General features: G+C 49.9%; 1 protein-coding gene across 2 annotated transcripts in view; it reads left to right on the forward strand.

The window, feature by feature from the left end:
* The window catches only part of PRKCE (protein kinase C epsilon), a 416,865-nt gene extending 400,128 nt beyond the window's left edge, over positions 1-16,737 (forward strand). For both annotated transcript variants that reach the window (XM_081156232.1, XM_081156233.1), the window contains one exon: positions 13,551-16,737. In XM_081156232.1, the coding sequence (XP_081012358.1) occupies positions 13,551-13,697 (147 nt within the window). In that variant the 3' untranslated portion in view covers positions 13,698-16,737. The remainder of the gene's footprint in view (positions 1-13,550) is intronic.
* Positions 16,738-21,903: the final 5,166 nt, after the last annotated feature.

Consider the following 21,903-nt stretch of genomic DNA (forward strand, 5'->3'; position numbering starts at 1 on the left):
ACTGCCCATGCTATAGAGAGAGCCTTTAGCCTCCCAGAGGTTGCAAGGTCCCTCAAAGAGCTAGGGCTCTGAGCGGGGCTGGAAGGCGTGGGAAAGTCCAGGAACCTGTTTTCTGTAGCTGGCCCAGGTGGTGGCATGGTACAGTGGGCGTGGTACTGCTTTGATCTCAGAGAGCCTGGGGTTGAATAAAATGGCTATCACAGGAGGGCCACGTGAACCTGCACATTCACTTCTGCCCCAGACTTCTGGCCTCCTTGAGCCCCCTGACTTCCTTACCTGTGAAACGGATGGCAACACCTCACGGAATCAGGAACAGGATTAGGTAATAAGCCGAAGGTGCTTTGCTCACTGTAGGTTCTCAGTGTACTTTAGCCCCTCTCTCTCCATTCACCACCCCTCCCCAGCCCATTAAAGCCCCTCTTCCTCTCATCCCAAGACTCCCAGAATCAAGACTTAAGGATTGCAGCAGGTGGTGTGAGGTTTGGAGGCTGTAGGATCAGATGCACCCAGGTTCCAGTTTAGGCTGTAGGCTCTTGGGAAAGGTATCGCGTCTCTCTGCACCTCAGTCTGCCAATCCATAGATTGGGAATAGTAGTATCTAAAAACCTACTATTGTGTGAACTGATTAGGATAGGCCTTGGTGTACAGTGAGCACTGGGGATGGTGTGACGCTGATAGTGATGGAGACAGTGGAGGTCTCGGCAGAGGGAAACTGGACTGAACAATATTCCTGTTCCAGAGGGGTGGAGGGGCCAGGAGTTCAGATGAGGGACAACACCGTGCTATAACATAAATACTTGAGGAATACTAGGCAATAGGGTAAAATCAAGGACTTGACTTTGGGAGAGCAGTCTTGAGGTTTGATAGAAGAGAGAGGGGAAGAGATAACAAGAAGACGGGGCTCCTCAGACAGGCTGGGAGGCAGGGCCTCTGTGTGCCACAGGAGCATCTTCCCGACTGTGGTCTTATAGAAGACCCTGTCCAGTTGGAGCCGCTTGAACAGCGCCCTCCTGCCTGTCGCTGCAGGGAAGGCTAAAGGGTGGTCCGGCAGCCAGGAGTGGAGGGGCAGTGGTCAGAGGCTGGATAATCTGATCAAAGTAAAAGCAGAAAGAACATTAAACCTTCCCCACGGAGGGGCTTGGTCCTTTAGCCCTGAAGCCAGAATTTTGCTCTTTGAAGGGTGTGGGCACCGAGGGATGTTTTGCAAGCTGATTAGGTTCCCACACCCATCCCAGCGTCCAAGTCGAGGACCGTGATTCTCCAGGACACATCTGCCATGGAGGAAGGAAGCTCTTGGAAACCCAGTTTTGCATATGGGGGGATTGGCGCCCTGTTTATTCCCCATCGTGTGTGCTGGGGTAGTGTCTGGTGACAGTGGGTTTGGCCTAAACCTGACACTCAAGTGTCATTTTAGAATTCTGGGATTTGACAAACACGATCGATTTGTGAAGGTTCAGTAAGGTTTCCCACCCACCCCAGCCTCTTCAGAGTGAGAAGACCTGGCCCATGAGCCTACGCTGCTGACCTCCGTGTTGTTTTGGCTCCTCCTTGCCGAGACCTACTCTGAGCACCAAGGGGTTTCCTTGGGGCACCGAGCTTGGATGTCAATGGGGCATGTCAAGTTTGTGAACCCAGCTGGGTGTGGAGGAGGGGAAAGAGTGGCCAGGATGGTGAAATATGTTTCTTGCCTTAAGTAGAGAGATAGGAAGATAAACCAGAGTAGGGCTTATCAACTGAAATGACTTACAAAATAAAACAGACCTTGACTTGGGGCATCAGACAAACAGGCTCCTGTCCTCCTCCCCGCAGCTGTTGGCCTCTCTGTTAGTGTTGAAAAGTAACAGGAGGTCTTCCTGGAGACGCATGGCAGGCTTAGGCTGCACGTACCCGGGCGCCTGGGAGGTGGGTCTTCCACCTAATGCTGCAGAATACAGCCACCACGCATGGGGCTCAGAATTTAGCCCCAGCTGCATGACAGGCAGCGAGCAAGAGGCCAGTGCTGGACAGAGCCGGGTGCTGGCCCCTGCTGTTAGTGTCTGTGAGACCCTGAGCAAGTCCCAGAATTTCTCTGCTCCCTTCCTGTAAAGCGGGACCTTACACAATCCCTAAGATTTGTTCCAGCCACAGCCACTCCATTTAAACACATTGCATGAGGACAGGGATTTGAGGATTTTTAAAATCAACGTCATTGTAATAAAATTTATGTAGAATAAAATTTACTCATTTCAAGTGTACATTTTAATGTGTTTTAACAAATGGATACACCCATGTAATCACGAGCACAGTGAGTAAATAGGACGTCTCCAGCCCCCAAACAGTTCCCAGCACCCTTTGCCTCAGGCAGTGTCACTGAAGAGAAGATTGATCTTTTCTAGAGTATCATATATATGGAGCCATGTAGTATGCACTCGTGGTGTCTGACTTCTTTCATTCAGCATCATGTGTCTGAGATTTGAGAACTATATTTTTAACTTTTTATTATGGAACATTTAAAATATATACCAAAGTAGAGAGAATCCCCATGTGTCCATCACCCACATCTATTAGCAAGATCTGGTTAGTCTGTTAGGGGAGGGCTTTTTCTCTGTTATATTCACAGCTGCATCCTCCTGGCACATAGTGAGAATTCAGTCTATATTTGTGGAATGAATAAATAGATCTACAGTGTTTTTCCGTAGAATGTTTCTCTCTTAGCTCCATCTCTAAATTATCTTCTCACCTTTATGGCCCAAGACTGATTCCAATATCTGCCTGGGAATTGGGGGTGACAAGGTCCTGCATTAGGAAACCTGACATTGTTGAATGATAAAAGGAGGTGAGTGACCTCATCTTGACTTGAGAGGCATGTATTAGAGTGTTTACCGTTTCTGTTTCAAAGCCAGCAGGCAGAGCAATAATGAATCCTGGGCCAAAAAAACTGATCTTTATCTAGAACATTTTCATAAATAAGGAGGGAAAAGATTAGTGAGTGGAGGAACGGGGCTTTTGCCAGGGCCATATTGGAAAGTTTTTTTCTTTGGGTACCAGCAGTTATCCCTGGAAAGCTAAACCCAACGACTGTCAATGATGGCACTGCTTTGAAAAGTAGATAATAAATACTAAAGGGCCCCATGATTAGAAGCAGAGTGTGGCCAGGTTTGCCACTGTGTGTTTACCCACATTCAGAGGGGGCGCGGGCTCTTGGTGCGGCACCAGGCACAGGTCCTGCCGTGGCACGTCCGCTGCGTGGGGCCAGCTTGCTGTGAAGCCTGGCTCAGGAGCTCAGGCCTCAGGCAAGCCACGGCAGGCAGGGCACTGGCTCCTCCCGAGGCTTTTTATTCCTGGATATCCACACTGTGTTTTCTACACTTTTTCCATTCCAGGCACTACTGCTGGGTGCCCCTTTATCCTGCTTCTGGGCCTACCCAACAGTGGGTTATAAAATCACTTTAGTGGTCTAGGTGCAGAAAAACTTTTAATGAAAGATGGATGGGATGGGATGGGATGGGATGGGATGGGATGGGATGGGATGGGATAGAATATTAGACTAGCAAATGGAATGTATCACATATAGTAAAGGTAGGGTAGAGCTTGCTGAGTCTTTTCTTGGGGTGGTATGAGGTGCTGTGCACTGGGTCATATATAAAATGTATGTCTTACTGTTGCTTATAACGGGAAGCTTTGAAGGACGATGCCTCCCTTCACCCTGATGTCTGAGAAATGACCCCCAAAGGCATGGTGGGGAGGGCAGCCTCACGCACCGTGAGGGGCCCGGGGCAGAATGCGTTGTTTGCCTGTATCTTTCCTGTAACATGGCAACAACACTGCTGCCAGGAGCCACTCAGCCCTTTGCACACATGGACGCATTGACGCCTGCGGCAGGAGGCAGGCCGCCACACGCCAGGGACAGGGCCCCGGGGTCAGACAAGCTGAATCCATTCCTGGCTCTGTCTCCGCTGGCTGGCATGCACCTTGGGCGCGCTGTTTCCTAATCTCCCAGTGGGGGTGTGGCCTCCCAGTAGGGCTGTGTGTGAGATTCAGTGAGTCGGGCAGGTAAAGCACTTAGGAAAAGTGAGCTTTATTATATTTTCCACATGAAGAAACTGAGGCTGTGCCAAGGACTGTGCTGGTGCTAGAAATACAAAACAGACACCCAGGCAGGACAAGCTTCCAGCCTCGTGGACAAACAGTGATGGAATAAGTCACTATTTAGTCCCACTGACAAGGAGTGCCTGGAAAGAGGCGTGGGCGATCGAGGTGCCGGAGGGTGACCAGCCTGGCTCGGGGATGGTTCCCCAGGAAAGGCCATTCCTTTCCCACCCTTCTCGTTAGCGGCCTCAGGGATGGATTCAGAGCTCCTTTGCTGCATTTGAGAGGGAAATGGGCCCTCCTTTGCTCTCATTTCTGATCCTGGAGGGTGGTGAGCTCACCTGTGTGAGAAAAGCTATTGCCCTCTGCCATCCTCCAGGGACTCATCAGGGTCCGTTTAATTAAAGGGGAGCTGGCCGTGCCTGGCTGTGACCTGGGCACTGCTAGCGATGGGAGGTGCCGCGGGTGTGACCTGCCCTGAGACCCTGCTGCCTCCCGGGGGAGCCCGGACTCATGGGACACTTAGAGACGCCTCTAGGCCATTTCTAAATTCCATACTGAATGTCATCAAGAGCCAGAGTTCACTGTACAGGTCACAGGACTCATCCTTAACCACGGGACCCAAAATGACTCTTGACTGGAATGTATGCTGTGTACTTTTGTTTCCAGATTTTAGTCAAATAGTCACAGGCACAGGCGCGGACCCGGCTGGCTGGGGAGGGTGGTGCGCTGGGAGCATCTGAGGAAGCCGGTATCAGCACTGTCCTTCTACCCAGAAATACCTCCTTCCCGAAAAGGATGAAGAAATACCATGTCTGTGGAGCTAAAACTTTGAGATAGACGGCTTCACTGGCCTTTAAAGGCCACTCTAGAAAGAGCCTTCAATACACAGTCTGCATCGAGGGACTTTACCCAACCGTTTCTGCGGGGCCACTTGGGCCTTCCTGCCGAGTCCCCCCACCCCGCACAGCACACTGGGCTGTATTTTACCAGCTTCCAGGGAGCCCTGAGCCCCTTATCTAGTGCAGGGGTTGGCAGAGTGGCCTGCAGGCCAGATCCAGCCCTCTGCCTCTTTTTGTGCAGTCCTTGAACTAAGAATGGTTTTTGCACTTTTCTTAAGCTGTTGAAGAGAACCTTTTGTGATGCGTGAGCATTGTATGGGTCCATAAAGTGAGTTCTGTTGGAACACAGCCACACTCACTCATTTCCATCTTGTGTGCAGCTGCTTTGGGCCATGACAGCAGAGTAGAGTGGTTGTGACAGTGACCCTGTGTCCCACAAAGCCTAAAATATTGACCGCCTTGCCCTTCATGGAAAATTCTCTACCTCTACTCTATGAGTGGGTACCCAGTTTAGGAAGGCTTACTTAAAATACTTTACCTTGGGGATATCTGTAATACTTTCAACTATAAAAATAAATTTAAATTAAAAATAAAATAAAATTATTAACCAAAACATTAAAAAAAGATTTAAACTTTAATCTGTATAAAATAAATATTTTTTGACTCAGAAAAATAAATAAATAAACACTTTACTTTTACTCACAACGACTGAGCCATAGGATTTAGAGGTAGAAGCGGCTTTGAAAGTCACCTTGCCAAGCTCCCCAGTTACCAAGGGCAGACAAGGACTGTGTTCCCTGTGCCTCTGGGAGCAGGGTTCCAGGGAGTTGTGTCTTGGGTTCTCCTTTCAAGCTTCTGGAGGTTTCTAAACTGACACTGCCTCCCAGACAACCTTCGGGGAGTTGCCTGAAGTTTTGTTTAAAAAGCATCATAATAAGTGTTCGAAGTTTGGTAACAACTTCTTTATAATGGGGTTCCTGTCCTCCCCTATAGTGCAGGTCTGGAGGGTTGGGTCTATGGACCCCTATAAGGGGCTGATTCGCACACATTGCAGCCGGCTGAGCGCCTTTGATCACTGGAGTATTTGCTAGGTGTGAGGGAGGAGGTTAGCATTAGCTAATAAGAGTTTCCAAAGTAACTCTTCCAGTAGAGTATTTAGAAATGTGTATTTTTTAATAGTCCAATAATAATGAGGGGACAAGAAAAGAGGGAAATAGTTGAATTCCATCAAACAGCTGATTTGACAGAATTCAGCTGTTGCTGTCTATCCAGAATGCTGGCGTCTAAGGGACTTGGTCCATTTTTTAAATGTATTTATGTATACAGCTGCCTGAGGAGTGAAGCAGCTTCCCCTTAGAAGTGGTTTGGATCAGAGGCAACAGACCAAATTTTGGGTGTGGGGACATTCAAAGCCACCACCTGAGGCTTGGTGGTTCTTTGTCTCTGCATGCCGGCAACAGAGGCCACCACGCTGCCATGACTCTCTCCTTTGGACCAAGGAATGGCCGGAACCAAGTGGCTTCCCATTTTTAAATGCCATGAAGCTAATCATTTGTGCTTAAAAAGCAAAGGTGTCTTGATTTTCTGCTCCCATCAAAGGTGGAAGCAACTTTACCAAATAGAGGAGAGGTCACACACTGGAGAATTGTGTGACCCGTGCAGCCCGGCTACATCTAAAAGTTAGGAGATCTCACATGTGTCCGCTGTCATCCTCCTGAACAAGATGGGAAACATGACCGTGGCTGTTAGAGTCACAGTAGATTCAACAACCACACTTCCAAAGTGTGCTGGTGGGACTGGATGTCAGCTTTGTGAGAGGGCTGTTTATAGAGGACAAAGTAGAAGGTGCTGAGGTCACCACAGCACAGCACCACACAGAGGGGTTGGAATAACAGAAATGTATTGTCTCACTTCTGGAGGCTAGAAGTCCGAGCTCAGGGGTCTGCTGGGTCATGCACCCTGTGAAACCCCTGTCACTCTGTCTGTGGCTCTTCACATGACCTTCCCTCTAAGCATGTCTGTCTTCGTGTCCAAATTTCCCCTTCTTATAAGGTCTCCAGTCATAGGGGATTAAGGCCCACCCTAGTGACTTCATCTTAATTTGATTACATCTGCAAAGACCTTATTTCGAAATCAGGTCACATTCTGAGGTACTAGGAGTTAGGATTTCGACATATCTATTTGGGGGACCCAATTGAACCTATAACAGGGTGACATTGGATTAATAAAACTCATTTATCACAGCTACTTAAGGAGTGGTAAAACACTGATAGTCTTAGACATCAGTTTCATTTGAGGGTTTCCACCAAGTGGAGGGTCACGCCGCTGAACGTGGCATTGCTCAGACCAGAGTCGAGAACGGATCAGTCAGCTCTGGCCACACGTTCTAAGGAGATGGACGAGAGACAGGAGGGAGCCGCAGAGGACGGGGTGAGGCAGGTGCTGTGAAAGGCTCCACGGCCAGTGCAGGCCGTAGGAACTCTGTACATTTTGCCCTGTTTTCTATAAAGAAAGTCCAAAAGTATGACCAGTCCTTGGTTAGCAAAACTAAAAGGGGGTGGGGGATGGAGGACCATGTTTAGAGAAATTCCTAGGTAAATGATAGTTAACTTGAAATTCTTCTCCAACCCAGCATTCCAGCCAGGCAAGACACTGTGGAGCCAGGCTGCATGCAGTTAACTGACGTTGCGCAAACATTCTCATTGTTGAAATTCTTGCCTTTTCTTTTAGAATATTTTAAAAAGGAAAATCAAGCTTAGATACAACTATGGACATTCCAAAGCTAGGAGGAATTTTGGGGTTTGACTATGACAGTGAATACAATTATTTTGAGCAAATGAGTATTCAGTGTCTGCTGTGTGTCCCGCTTTGCATTGGGTACCTTGAGGGATGTGAGAGGATATTAGGACACACATAGAATATTAGAAGAAGGGACCAAATGCAGGGTCCAGGAAGTGCCATGGAGACTGGGAAGGGGGTGTCAGGAAAGACTTGGGCAGTTGGATCCTGACATGGGACCTCGAGGAAAGCTGACCTTTGGAGACCATGTGGAGACAGCATGTCTCCCCAGTGCTGGTCACAGTCATGGGCAGGGTGCCTCTGGCTTGCAGCCACTCCACCTAGGTTCTTGCTGTCGTGCCAGGCAGAGGTGAAGAGGTGGGCAGGGACCAGCAAGGCGGCCACATGAAAGCCAGCCCCATGCCCCAGCATGTAATCAAGGAGTTTTCTCAGTGCTTTAGAACAGTTATCTGTTGATCTCCTGATGATCGAATGGAGACACAAGCAGGCATCTCTGGCTCCTCTGAAAGCTTGTGTTTATGACTTCAGTACAGCGAGGGCCCGGAGTGAATTGCATCAGCCATATAGGAAACGAGCTCTGAGGCCGCCTGTCTATGTCTGTGCTGGGCTCCTAACACCACCACACCCGCTGAGACCCCAGTGCTCCGTGGCCTCGAAGTGATTTATAAGATGAGCTCAGTGGCTTTGCTTCTCAGATGCAGTTTTTCAGAAGGCTCTGGAGTGACTGCAACTTTGTTCCCATAAGTTCTGCTTCACCCCCCCACTGTGCCCTTTCACCAGGGTCACCCCTGGACCTCTCAAATCTAAGACCTCATTTCTGAAGGGATGCCAAAGGGAATAGGAATGTCAGTTTCCCTTAAGCCCAACCACAAGGATTAGGGACATACCCACTAAGTCCCCAACCTCCCCTTAACCCATCTGCCTTAATGCAATTTCCCAAACCCTGGCTGAACCTGTTTCTGTCTTGTACCGGTGATCAGGGAAGCCTAGTGCCCAAGTTGACTGCTGCTGGGAGAGGAAACCCCATGAACCAGGCCTAAGCCTGCCTGTTTCCCGGGGCCCTGTGGGGCTGCAGTGTCCTGGTCTCCCCACTCCAGGCCCTTCATGAATCAGACCTCGGCCTTCTCCTCACTCCACCTGTACTTGCCCCAATGGAAAACCTCTCTGGCAGGTCAGCTGCCACTAGTGCTAAACCTAGATCCCTTTGCTGGCTCTAGATAAAGCAGCAGTAAGAGAGGTGCATTCATTCATATTTTTTAATAGATACTTACTGAGCACTCACTGTGTGCTGGGCATTGCGCTGGACTGGGGATGGAATGGTGAGTTTAGCCCGGCCCCTGCCCCCAAGGAGCTCATTGAGAATAGAAGGAGAGGCAGTGTACTGAGTACTGTGTTAAGGGTTAGGAGAGATCATGGACATTCATAGAGGGGCAAGGAAGCCTTCCTGAAGGAAGGGCATCTAAGCTGAGACAGGAAAGGTGAGCAGAAGTCAGCTCAGTGACAAGGACATGGGGCAGAAGGCAAGGAGGGGAGAGGGTGTTCCAGCTGTGCACCAGTTGTGCAAAGGCTTGGAGGCAGGAGCAAGCCAGTGAGTGTAGAGAACTTCATGGGAGACGAAGCTGGTCGGGCAAGCCGGGACGAGATCCTGAAGGGCCTGAGAAGTGTATGTGTGTAAGAACCTGGGGCTTTTCCCAAGAAGAGTGAAGCACTGTGAGGGGACCCTCAGTCACTGGAGGAAGCACTCGAATGTTCAGGCAGGCCCAGCTCTGCACTAGCTCAGGATTCAGAGGCGTACAGAGAAATGTGAGACGGTCCCTGCCTCCAAGCAGTTCGTGGCACTGACAGGCAGATCACATGGACTGTGCTGGGGGACAGCCACGCTGTGCATGGTGCCTGCCCATGGCACACAAGTGCTAAGACTCGGAGGCAGAGTAGAAACTCACATTTATTGGGTGCCCATTACATATCAGGGGTACTGAGGCACCTAACATTTGGCATCTCATTTAGCCTCAAGGCACCTGTTACCACCTGCATTCTACAGATCAAAAGACCCAGGCTCAAAGAGTGACCTTCACACAGTGTCATATAGCAGGAAAGGACAGCACAGGAGTGAGAGGTCAGCCGGTGCTCTTTCTCCTTCTCTATGCAGCCTTCCCTCAGTGTGGGCCAAGGGCTGGGGAGGGCTTCTCAGAAGAGATAAGGTCTGAAGAGTTAGGAGGTCATTCCACAGGTCCCAGTGTCACCTTGCAGGTTGTGCAATGTGAGCTAAGTCTGGCCTAGGCATTAGGGACGCATCTGGGATGACCGGGGTGCTGGGGAACTGGGAGAGTATCTGGGAATCTTCCCATTGGAACCTTGGAGTCAAGTCTTGTGCCTGTGAGGAAGGCAGCTGCTTTTCAAAGAATAAAATCAGTGAGTGAAGGATCTAATCCCCAGTCCTCAAATTTGAGGATGCTAATTGCTGCATTCATGCTATTAATAGGCAGTGGTGTTTCCCAGAAATAATTGTTTTGGAAAACTTCCCAAGTCTCTAAAGTTAATAACTAGTAATTGAATATAGTGGGGATACTGGCTATTTGAATTGGAAATGAGTAACTGACATGCACCTAAAATGTCCAAGGAAAACAGGGCCAGGGCCAGGTTGTGTAAGGGGGTGGGTGAGCCAAGTATGTTTTCCTGTAGGGCTTTTAAAGAATGACCCAGTGGCTCAGATGCCACAGATGATTCTGAGACCCCTGGGAAGCCCGGAGCTAAGCAAGGTGGCTCCCTGAGCGAGATGGCTCCCCAAGCTGGCCCACCATGGAGCTAGAGGTCCTCTGAGGGTGACATTCCTAGCTGTGTTGGCTGGGCCTGATTCCCGGTACATAATCAGCAAGTTGTGAAAATCAGATATCATATGGAATCTAGGTCTGTAACCATGCTAGCTGACCTCAGGAAACAAAACCAGTTTCCATGACTAATAGACACCAATGACTGGAAGGTGAAGCACAAACAGGTAGATAAACAGGGAGAGCCGATGGCAGAGCGTCTGCAGATTCCCCGAGGTCCCCTGTGCACACGCACCCCTCATCAGTAACCAGTGAGAGTGGTCCTGCCCCCGAAAATGCAGGAGACCTGGGCATGGCCCACCCTTGGTGATGTTCCATTGAGTTTTCCTCCTGCCCTATCCCTTGGCCTTTCTTCTTCACCCAACTCCTGCCCCTCCTACCCGCCAGTGCCCTCGGCCCCCACTGAGGATGCCATGGCTGCCTTCTGGTATGATCTTCAGTGCTTCCCAAGTCCCTGTCACTTGTCCCCACCCCTCTCCTCCTTCTGGACTCATTTCCCCCAGCGTCGCAGGCCCACACTCTGTAGCCCCTTCTCCCTCGGAGTGCACCCACCCTTCTTTGAAAGAGGTCTTCAGGAGAGGAGTCGCCACACCTTTTCCCCAGGCCCCCGCCCTCCCACGTCCAACCTGCGTCATGGCGGGGGATGGGCCTTTTTCCTCTCTGAAGTCCGTCTCCACGCAGGGTCCCCCTTTTCCTTTGCTCTGTACACACTAGAGATGAAAAACAGATAGTCCTCCTGCCCGGGGCCAGCCCTCCTGACAGATGACTAAGCCACTAGGCTCTCTCATTTCAAGGGCAATGCATGCTTCCTTCAGCGGCAGGTCCTGTCTCCACCCCCCGGGTTTTCTATGTCCTATCAGTCTCCCCCCAAGGTCCCTGAGACCTACCTGCTTTGCCCCTCAAGCCCAAGGAGAAGATGCCAAGCCGTACCGATGGGTTCTGGAAGACTCTCTCCTCCCCGCTCCGTGCTGTCCATCTGATTCTGATTTCAGTCTGGGACAATTGGAAAACAGGCCCCCCTGCTGAGCTTTCTCAGTCCCCATTACACGCTCTGTCCTCAACCCGCAGCCCTGTGCCACCATGCTGGCCTGCTGCCGAGCCTTCCTGGCTTTATTTCAGTCTAGTGGCTTTACCTAAACGTCTCCTGATTGAATCTGACCCCTTCTCACTTGCCCAGTGCCCCGTTTTCCAAACAGTCCACGCCATGGGAGGCCTCACGCTGGGACCCGGATTTGAGTCTGGCTCTGCTCTTAACTAGTTGTGTGACTCTGGCAAGTCACCAAGCCTCTGTGAACTATGGTTTCCTCATCTGTGCAATCAGGGTAATTATACACCCCGCTTCCAAGAACCAGATGAGCACACGAATGTGAAGGTGCTTTCTAAACTGTAAAGCAGCACTTCCCAAGCCAGGTTCTGTGGATCTCTACTTCAGGGAGAAAGATTAATAAGCTGTTCAGGAAAAAAAATGTGTCAAGTCTGAGGAAGGCTGGCCTGAACAGCGCAAGCTGGGTTTCTTAACTCTAGGACATCTCAGAGCCTTTACTCTGCCAAGGTGCCTGACAGATCTCCGAGAGCAGGGTACAGAATAAAGCTCTATCTCAAGACCACTTTTTTCATAGACTACTTATTAACATCTTTTAGGTTACTGGTTTCCACAGATCATAGCATCTATTAATATTGTTCCTCCTGCAAACAATAATGCTAATCTTTCCACAAGATTTATCCCACCATCCAGGTCAACGACCCTGGGTAATAACAGTTAATGTGTGTCTGAAAAAGTATTGCCGGAGCCCCTTCCACCTCCTCAGCTTTGTGCTGTGGACAGTGGGGGACTGGAGACTCGATACTGAAGGCTCTGCAGGTGGACTCCACTCTGACCTCCTGCCACCCTCTCACCGGACTCTGCCCCAGGCAACTTGGCAAACCCACTCTCCTGTGTACACATCTTTCCTGTTCCTGGCCCCCTGCTTTCGCCCCGTCTTTCTTCCTGACTAGGCGCCTTTCTCCTGTCTCTACCAACTCGATTGTAACTCAGTCCTCAAGTCTCAGCCAAGCCCCCACCTTCCCATGCAAGCTTTCCTGACTATTGTCGACTGTCCTGGACAGGAACACTGCCTCCCAACTCAACCGTAAGCCCCTAGAGATGGAGAGCATTATGTACACTCCTGATTTTCTCCCCAAGCCAGCATGTGTTTGATTGCCATAAGCCCTACTTTGGGAGCTTGAACCTCCAACTGGGGATGGGTCCTTCTGAGCTGGGCAGGGGTGAGTCAATTTGTACATTCAGTTATTCAGTACACGTTTATCTCTGGGGACCCAAAGTTGAATAAGGCAGGGCCCCTGCCCTTAAGGAGCTCTTGGTCGAGACAGAAGCATAAACAATTCATTGCAAACTAGAGTATTGAGTGTAATAACAGAAGAAATATAGGAGCACAAAATAGGACTCACAGTGAGGGCACATGGGGACCAAGGCTGGTTTCCAGAGGACAGTCCCACCCCCTGCCCATTGTGTGCCATAGAAAGAATGTCCTATGGAGCAGACACGGCAAGGTTAGTGGTATACCTATAGGGGAGAGAGAGCACTGGAGACTTTGTGGGAAGGGGATTTGAGTTTGTACCCTGGGTCCCAGGCAGGAAGATCTCAGGAAAGCCAGAGGATTAGGGCAGATGCTGGAAGGGGGAGTGTGAGATGGCAGCTATGCATCCCACGCTCCCCAACACACCCATGCCCACACACACACATCTGTGGGAGTCCCACTTCCCTGCTTTTCCATTGTATCCTCTCACTCCTTCTTCCTTCTCACCTGGACTCATTTCTTCCTCTCCAAGTCCTCTGTCACCTCCTGGTCCTGGGGCCATCCATCGTGACCTCATTGGAACAGCTCTGTGTCTGCTCTCGGTAGCTAGCGGCCTGCTTTGGCGAGAGGCCGGTCAGCGCGATGCCCACTCCCTGTGTGGGGCCCTGGGGAGGAAGGTCAGCCTGGAGTGAGTGCTCTCTCTTTTCTCCTCACAGAAAACCAAAAGAGACGTCAATAACTTTGACCAAGACTTTACCCGGGAAGAGCCGGTACTCACGCTTGTGGATGAAGCGATTGTGAAGCAGATCAACCAGGAGGAATTCAAAGGCTTCTCCTACTTTGGTGAAGACCTAATGCCCTGAGCGGTCCCTCCAGGTGGAGTCTGTTGATGCTGCAAGAGGGGTGCCGAGAAGATTGCTGTTTTCCAGAGGCTCAGAAGGTCTTGAACTGCTTCTCCTGCCCAGAGCCCCAGTCCCTGTCCACTCTATTTATTGCATTCCCTCAGCCCAGGCCTGCTCCTGTCTCCTCCGCCTGGTGACCAGACGGCATTCTTGGTTCTTGGCTCACCAGGAAAGCAGCATCGCGTTGGGTCAGGACACGTCGCTGTGTTTGGTCTGTTTGGTCTGTTTGGCCTGTTTCCACTTCTCGGGGCTCCTGGCAGTGAAGCCACTTCAGTTCTTTTACCGCAAAGGAAAATGTAAAAAGCAAACAAGGACACTCGGGCTCTGCCATTGGACATAGAGTCCCAACAACCCCTGTTCTTATTCCTCCAGCCCCCCGCCTGCCCCCGCTGCCCTCTGCCCAGGAGAAGAGACTGTGCTTCTTCAGCGTGAGGGTGGGCACCTCGAGGCGTGCCTGCGAGGGAAGGAGCCGAGATCCCGGTGGCTGGCTGTGCTGGTTTGTCTGGAATGGCTGATCCTTGCTTGCTTTGGTTTTGGCTTGGGGGCATGCCAGAGTCGTGGAAGCATGTATCTTGTGGAAGAAATCTCTTTTTGAAAAAGAAATTCAATTTTGAACTCTCTTAACATTTGAAAAATATATTCTCAAATTGGCCAAGAGACAGGAATTCCAGTATTAATACAGGTTGATATTAAAGGGCTAATATGCAGCGAGAGCCCAGTTGTCCCAGGTTTGCAGTGGTCCTCATTATTGAAGCTCCGCCCGAACACGAAGGCCGCCACCGATGGCCAAGACCCGGGGTTCTCGCAAAACTCCGCTCCCAAATTCTCCTTCCAGTTTCATCATAGGTTCCCAGCCTAAACTCTATTTATTTTCCGCAGCAGTGTGTTATTTTTGCGCACTTCTACAAAATGGTAGTACTACTGTGTCGTGGTTTTTCAACATTAAAACATGTAAAGTTGAATATGAAATATTCGCTTTTGGAACAGGCAGAATGAGGTTGAACGTGGGTCATGCGGAGGGTGTCGAGACTGGAAAGCAGCTGGCTTGAACGCTGACGATGTGGCGAGACGGACGGGAGGCTTGTTTCTGTGCCACACGTCAAGGCAACTCATGTGGACACTGTTTAATGGATGCGATGTTACCTCCTGTAGATATGCTAACAGTGTTACATTCTTTGATTCCCAAGGGTTCTCTGTGGCTTTGTGTATATGCTCCCCGGAGGTCATTTGATTACCTATTTTCCTGAACTGATTTCGCAGGGAATGGAATCCATTCCAACCGTTGCACGTGGATTTCCCAGCTGCCCCTAAATATATATACTTGTGAGTGGCAAAGTGGCACTAATGAAGCTTTTTGCCTTTTGTACATTTGAGATTTTTGTATATAGTGTTTGCTGTAAGGCCTGTGGAATTAATTCATTAAACTTAGAGGTATCAACTGCTGCATGTTCAGGCATATTATAAAACTTTAGTCTATGAAAGAATAAGTCTAAAAATGTCCAGGTGCAATACTCTGTTTGTGTATTGGTTCAAGTTACCGAGAGATAAGGTGTGTTTGTTTCTTTCGGGGGAGGGGGGCTCCTTTGTATTGTTTATTTCATTTTGGTTTGTTTTAAAAGATGTAAACATATATTAAGCTATATTAAATCTCACATATAGTTCTCCTGTGCTCTATTGTGCCCTGATAGAGATGGGGAAGAGAAAGGAATGTTTTTGATGGTGGTGTCAAAGCTTGGACAGTGACTAGCTGAGCCCATAAGGAATCAGTGTCCACATTTGCACCTGGCTGGTCATAGCCTTTGTTACTAATGGTGACATTCAGTTCTCTTTTGTTTTTATTTTTTAAAAACTCAGGTGTAATTATTATCTGTTCTTACGATAATTTCAAATATTATGCTCTATCAATTTGTGTGTTTGGCATACCAGTGAAGTGATGAAGAACAGTAGATTAACTTAATTTATCTTCGGTAACTTGACGTACTGGGGAGAGACTATCTTCTGGAGTTGAGTACAAGCACAGAAACATCTTCACGGTGGCATCATCTCATTTTTTTAGGAAGACATGACAATACTGCCCATCAGACTCATGCATCACTACTGCTCTCTCTTCCCCCCGCTTCCCTCACCATGATGAACTCTGAACGACCAGGCAAGCTCCACCTGCAATGCCAAATGGCCTTGTCCCAGGGCTTGGTGTGCCCATGTCAGCGGGGGTTGGGACGTTCCAACAGGACAACTGGCATTTTTGCTGGGAAGTCAAATAATAATACATTCCACCCAGCACTCAGTGAATAGGTCGCCTGGCCCAGAGACACCCCTTGCCAGCACCCAAAGCCCCACGCTTGCTGGGACGCCGCCTCCTTGGGGCAGGAGCTGACCAAGTTCTCACACTGGCAGATTCAAATCCCATGTAGTCTATAGGAAAAAGCGTGTGTGTTCCTTGAGTATTGATTGTTTCATTTTAGTTTTCACGGAGTTTGGAAGCAGACACACTTACATTTCTGCTGATTCTTTCTAATCTTTCCAGCTCTCTCTCTCTCTCTTTTTTTTAAGAAAAAAGAAAATGGAGTGTAAAAAAAAAAATAATAAAAGCCAAAAAAATATATATGAAGGATAGCTGTCCTCCTGTGTTCTCTCGTTATGGAAGTGAGAAACCTTGTGAAATGGAAACATAATGTTTTCCTCCAAAGGTGAAAAAAATCAATGCATTCTTGCTTTAAAAAGAAAAAAAAGAAGAAGAAGAAAGCTAAAAAATTACCTCTTTTTAAATTATGTGCAAAATAATTCTGGCTAACTAGAAAATGTATTCAACTTTAGGGATTTTTTTGTATTGTGATGCTTTATTTGTACATTTTTTCCCCTTTCTGGATGTAATTTTAACCTCTTGCCATTCATTAGTGTTATTTCATTGTAAACATTATTGTGCCAAATGTACTGTATTCAAAAGGATGTGAATGTGTATTGTTTCAGAACCTAATAAATACGACGATGTTAAATCTTATTTCCCAGCCCCAGTGCACGTTCTTGCCTCCTCTGGGAGTGGCACGGGGGCACTAATGAAGCTTTTTGCCTTCTGTACGTTGGAGGTTCCAAAGTTTGAAAACCTAGACACAGTTCCAGCTCTCCCCGTGTCCTTTGAAGATGCACAAAGGATGCCATAACCTCATTTTCACACTCCCCGGCCCGCCCGACCTCGCCTCTGCTTCTGGGATGAAGGGGGCCGCGGTGGACCGGATGTGGCTCTGGGTTGCCTTGGCATGGAGCTGCCTGGCAGTGCTGGGACGCGGGCACGCAGGGCAGGCGGCACCCTTGTTTCTGTTTTCCCAAGAAGCAAATGCTGGACTCCTTGCAGCCGATGCCCAGTCAAGCCTCTTCAGGACTCAGTGTCTGACCTGCTACTCAGAACTTCAGGCTGTCGGAGTCCAAGAAACTCGCCCCCGTCTGAGAGCCCCTTGCCAGGGGGCAGGGAGTGTACAGCCTGGCCGGCGGGGCTCCAGGCCCAGCTGCCCGCCCCTCCTGCTGGCCTCCTGAGCTCCTTCTTCCCTGAGACTCCTGCCACTTTGCTCCTGTTGTGCTGGTCTCCAGGGCTCCTCCTCTTCCTTCTCCAGCACGGATTTTTCAAGAACATTTGAAATTCGAAAGTATACTTGAGTTCACCAGAAATTTCAATTAACCAGAACTCCCTGTTCTTTAAGAGCTGTGTGAATGATTTGCAGTTTTACTATGTGTCATTCTAAGAGGACCAGGTAACAGAACTTGTCAGCCCACAAAATCATTTCTCATAAGCCTGCCAATGATTTTGGTCGGTAGATCATCCTGCAAGTGCTTTCCGCCCACAGTCGCCCCCTCAGCCATGTCGCCGGCCTACCTCAAGATGTGAGCCTGGCCCTCAGACCCGCCCCAAGAATGAGGCTGTTTATCGCGTAGTTCCCTCTCTGGTCAGGCAGCTGTTTCAAGTAAGCGACCGCCCCAGAAGAAGCAAGCTTCCCATCAGTGTGTCTGTCTTATCATGAATTGAAATAAAAATCCGGAGAAATAAATTAAAAGGAGCCGGTCCAGCAAGGCCGGACGACATCTCCAGGCATTTCACTGAGTGAAATATGACTGGTCTGTACGTTTCCAAATCCTGGAGATGCCAGAACTCATCCTCCCAAATCTGTGTGCTCCACAAATCGCATGGAAGCTCTAAGAAAGGCCAGTTGCTAATTAGCACCCCTGGTTCAGACCTTCTCCCCCGACCTGAACCGTGTTCCAGGCACTGACAGGTCTGTTCCAGGGAATCCCTGGCCCCTGGCCCCTGGCCCCTGGCAAGGGTTAGGTGCTGCCTTAGGAAAGCCCGTCCGCGTGGCTGTGCCCTGGACTGGGAAACAGCAGGCCTCACGCACCTCTCGCAGAGGGCACCTGTGAGCAGACTGCCCTTCTCTGTATCCTTGTACCTGAGTACAGCCTGTGCTGGGATTACCAGCAGCTGTAGATCCCCGTGCAACAAAATTACTGAACCAGGAGCATGTACAGCAGCAGAGAAGGATTGGAAAGAAGGCTTAGGAGCCACATCGGGAATTCTGTTTTTCACTTTAAGGTACTTTAGCCTAGATAATGATGCTACCTTCATGGTATGTCAGTTTTAAGCTATACCTGAAGGGTGACTGGCTGTCGTAATCAGGAGTACACCCTCCAGGGATGGACAGCTGACTGAATAAACAGTGTTTACTCAGGAGAATACTGCAAGACCTTCAGCTCTTTTATCTCCCATCACCACCTGGGGGGGTCATTATTAGCGTAAGGAATTCCGGGAAAGGATTTCAGCAAGGAAAATGGTGGCGTGATCATTAGCACAAAGGGAGTCAGAAAGGTGATATTAATGTGATAAGTAGATTGACAAAGATATTTTAATCACGTTTTAAGAACACACATGACATAAGAACCTAGAGAGTCTTCAACTTCAGTAATCGGGGAAATGCAAATTTAAATTAAACTGCATTCCCACGCCACATCCACCAGAATGACTGAGCCAAAAAGGCAGACATAGCAAGTTTTCCTAAGGATATGGAACCATCAGAACTTTCAGTGTTTCTGGTTGGAGTATAAAATGGTACAACCACTTTGAGAAGCTGGAGTAGTACCTACCGAAGTCAAATGTGCAGGCGCTGGACTCAACAGAAAAGTCTATCTGCTGCCAAATGGGTAAACATGGAATATTTCTGCAATAGAGCCCTGCATAGCCATGAGAATGAATGATTTACAACTACACACAACAACAGGTGAATTTCACAATGCAACGTCAAGTTTGAGAATCCAGGCACAAAGGAGAACAGACTGTATGATTCCATTTACATCCAGTATAAAAACAGACAACCTGTGCTGCTGGAAATCAGGCCATTGGTTGCCTTTTTGGGGAGGAGAGGTGGTGACTAGGAGTGGGCACCAAAGGGCTTCTGGGGCGCCGATTTGTTTTCTGAGCTGGGCCCTGGCAAAAATGTATGTTCACCGTGTGATAGTTCATTGAGCTGTACCCTTGTGACCTGTGCACTTCTCAATAAAAAATTACCCAAAAAGCCTAGGATGATTTTGTCTCACCCTTGGGGATGGCGCCCTGGGCTGGACCTGCAGATTGCCTGTCTTGGAGGCGTCTTGGTTGCCTAACTCCCATAGACAGCCTGATCCTGTGGCTGGAACAGGGTGGCATTTGCCTTGAGGACCTTTCCTGTGAGCCACTGTCATAAACCCCAGGCCAACTACAGCTGGAACTTCATGGAACTTGCAGGATGTCCACAGACTCCTCTGGGCCTGCTTGCTAATCAAACGCCTGTATGTCAGAATGTGGTCCACGAGGTAGTTAGGGAGCAGCTAAGTCTCCGCCTCGCACGGCTGCTGAGATCTGCCTAAAAGAACCCACACACTTGGCTCAGGGAGTCCGCAGCAGGTGAGGTTTGGCTTCAGCTCCTTCACCTTGGGCAGGTAACTGTACCTGCCCAACCTGTTGCCACGTTTGTAAAATGGTGGTAATAAAACTTACGGCTTCAAAGGCCTGTTGTGAAATATCAGCGAGATGAAGCTTCCACAGCAGGGCTAGTGCTAGTGCTATTATTTCTAGTCCCTTGATGAGGGTGTAGCCCGAGTCACGGGGAAGAAAGGCTTGGTCACCTGACACCCTCACCCCAGCAGCGAAGGACCCTCTGTGGGGCAGGAAGGGAGCACAGCGGCGAAGACCAGGCCCCGGCCCTCGGGGAACTTCAGACCAGCAGGATGTGAGACGGGTCCGATGCAAAAAAGCTGAGTAAGGCAGACGAGAGGAACGAAGAGAGCCCCGCAGTTGATGCGGGGAAGCCAGAGAGGGGTTAGGTTCGGGTTATCCTGGAGGCGGTGGTGGTAGAGGCGCCGAAGGATGGGGGCATGGGTAGACAAAGGGCAGAGAAGGGCCTTCGGGGGGCCACTCGGCTGGGGTGGCGTGGAAGGGCTGGGGAGCGGGGGCTGAGTCCCCGGCCGTGCCGCAGCGGCCTTCAGCGTCATTCTCTGTGAGACTGTCAAGGTCACAGCAGTCCTTCGAAGTGGTTTGATGGTCTGTAAGAGAGCCCAGCCACACCTTCGGGAAAGGCTCCCTGTCTGTGTGTGCCGGGGGAGCTCTTCCCCACTGCGCCTGCTCCAAACTCCGTCCCTCCCAGCCTGCGCGGGTGTTACTCTGCATCTTCTGTGCGTGTTGCGGGGGGAGGGAGGGGGCGCTCCTGGGTGACCGCTGGCAGGGGAAGAGGAAAGTCTTTCCTCCCAAATCACCAAACTGCCCTCCAGTGAGGCAGTAAAGAGCCAAGAGCTGAGTGGAGCGAGGAATGGAACCTGGGCTGTGCCTGCAATGTGTGGGTAGGAGGGGGTGGAGGGGTCTGGGAGGGGTCAGCAGCAGCTAGCAGGTTATTTTGGCAGAAGTGGAGCTGATTCGATTGCTGTGGGAACAGATGTGCCTCTATTCTCTCTCCCAGGCACCCTTTTCCCCCTGTGCTCAGTTGGAGGGAAGGAGATGGACCTCCACCCGGCCTGCCTCGGGCCTCGGGGCACTATTACACCTGGGCGGTGGTAATTAGGCTTCGCATTTGAGAAATGAGGTTTCTGAGGCTCGGTGAGGTCAAAAAATTGTCCAAGCCACAGTGTCAGTCCCTGGGACACAGCCTGCAATTTGACCTGGTTTCTAATTGGTACCAAAGACCCGGCTCTTCCCACTGGGCTCCTGGTCACTGTCCCAGCACAGATCCTGCTCGCTTTTTGTTTTCTCTTCCCAGAGAAATTTCACCTCCATTGAAATGATGTGATTGTTTGATGGAATTATACTTGTGTTTCTCTTTGTAAAGGCTTTGAATGCGAATACTGAAGTGCAGCCAGGAAACAGGGCAGAGGCCCCTGGGGGTTGCTTCGCTCCGTCCGCCCTTTTTCCCGTGCCACCTCCTAGCACAGCCCTGAGCTGGTCCGCAAGCCCAGCAAAGGCTGCGTCCTACACACTCAGATGCTCCTCCCACCACCAAAATAAGAAACCATCCCTATGGACTATTCTAAGCAGGAAACCGATTTTTCAGCTCACTGGAAAACAGGAAATGCCTCCAGGGGTCTGAAGTCTTTTTAGTTGCTGCTCCTTTCACACAGGGCCTGCGTCCCAGGCCAGCTGCTGAGGACAACCCCAGAAGCAAGGTTACCCTGACCCTCCGGCCCCGGGAGTATGATCCTTGGCGCTGCTCAGAAGCCCCCTTTGCTCCTGGAGTGGACTTGATTCTTCTGGGATACTAGACATTCTAGATTAGGCAAGAAGGTTTGGGATGCCATGGATGCTGTGCGAAGAAGCTAATTAGCTTTGCAAGGAGCCAATGCTGACCACCCCAACCAATGGCTGACCTCCCATTCCAACCAGATTAACCTCTAACCCCATCGGAGATTGGCTGACCCCCAACAAAGCCTGACTTCCTAGCCCCTTCCTATGGTTGACTTCCCCAACCGGCTACAGACGGACCCTCTAACCTTGACCTTGTCAGAAACTAACCTTCAATACTAACCACAGCGTAGCTTTCTAACCCTGGCCACAGACCAAACTCAAATGCTTGCCAGGTTCCTCACCCACTCATAATCACTAATTGAGCTCCTACTAAGTGCCAAGTGCTGTGAGCCCAGTACAGCCCTCACAAATCTTACA

This window comes from Miniopterus schreibersii (assembly GCF_964146895.1).
Source record: "Miniopterus schreibersii genome assembly, chromosome: 13".
Taxonomy (NCBI): Eukaryota; Metazoa; Chordata; class Mammalia; order Chiroptera; family Miniopteridae; genus Miniopterus; species Miniopterus schreibersii.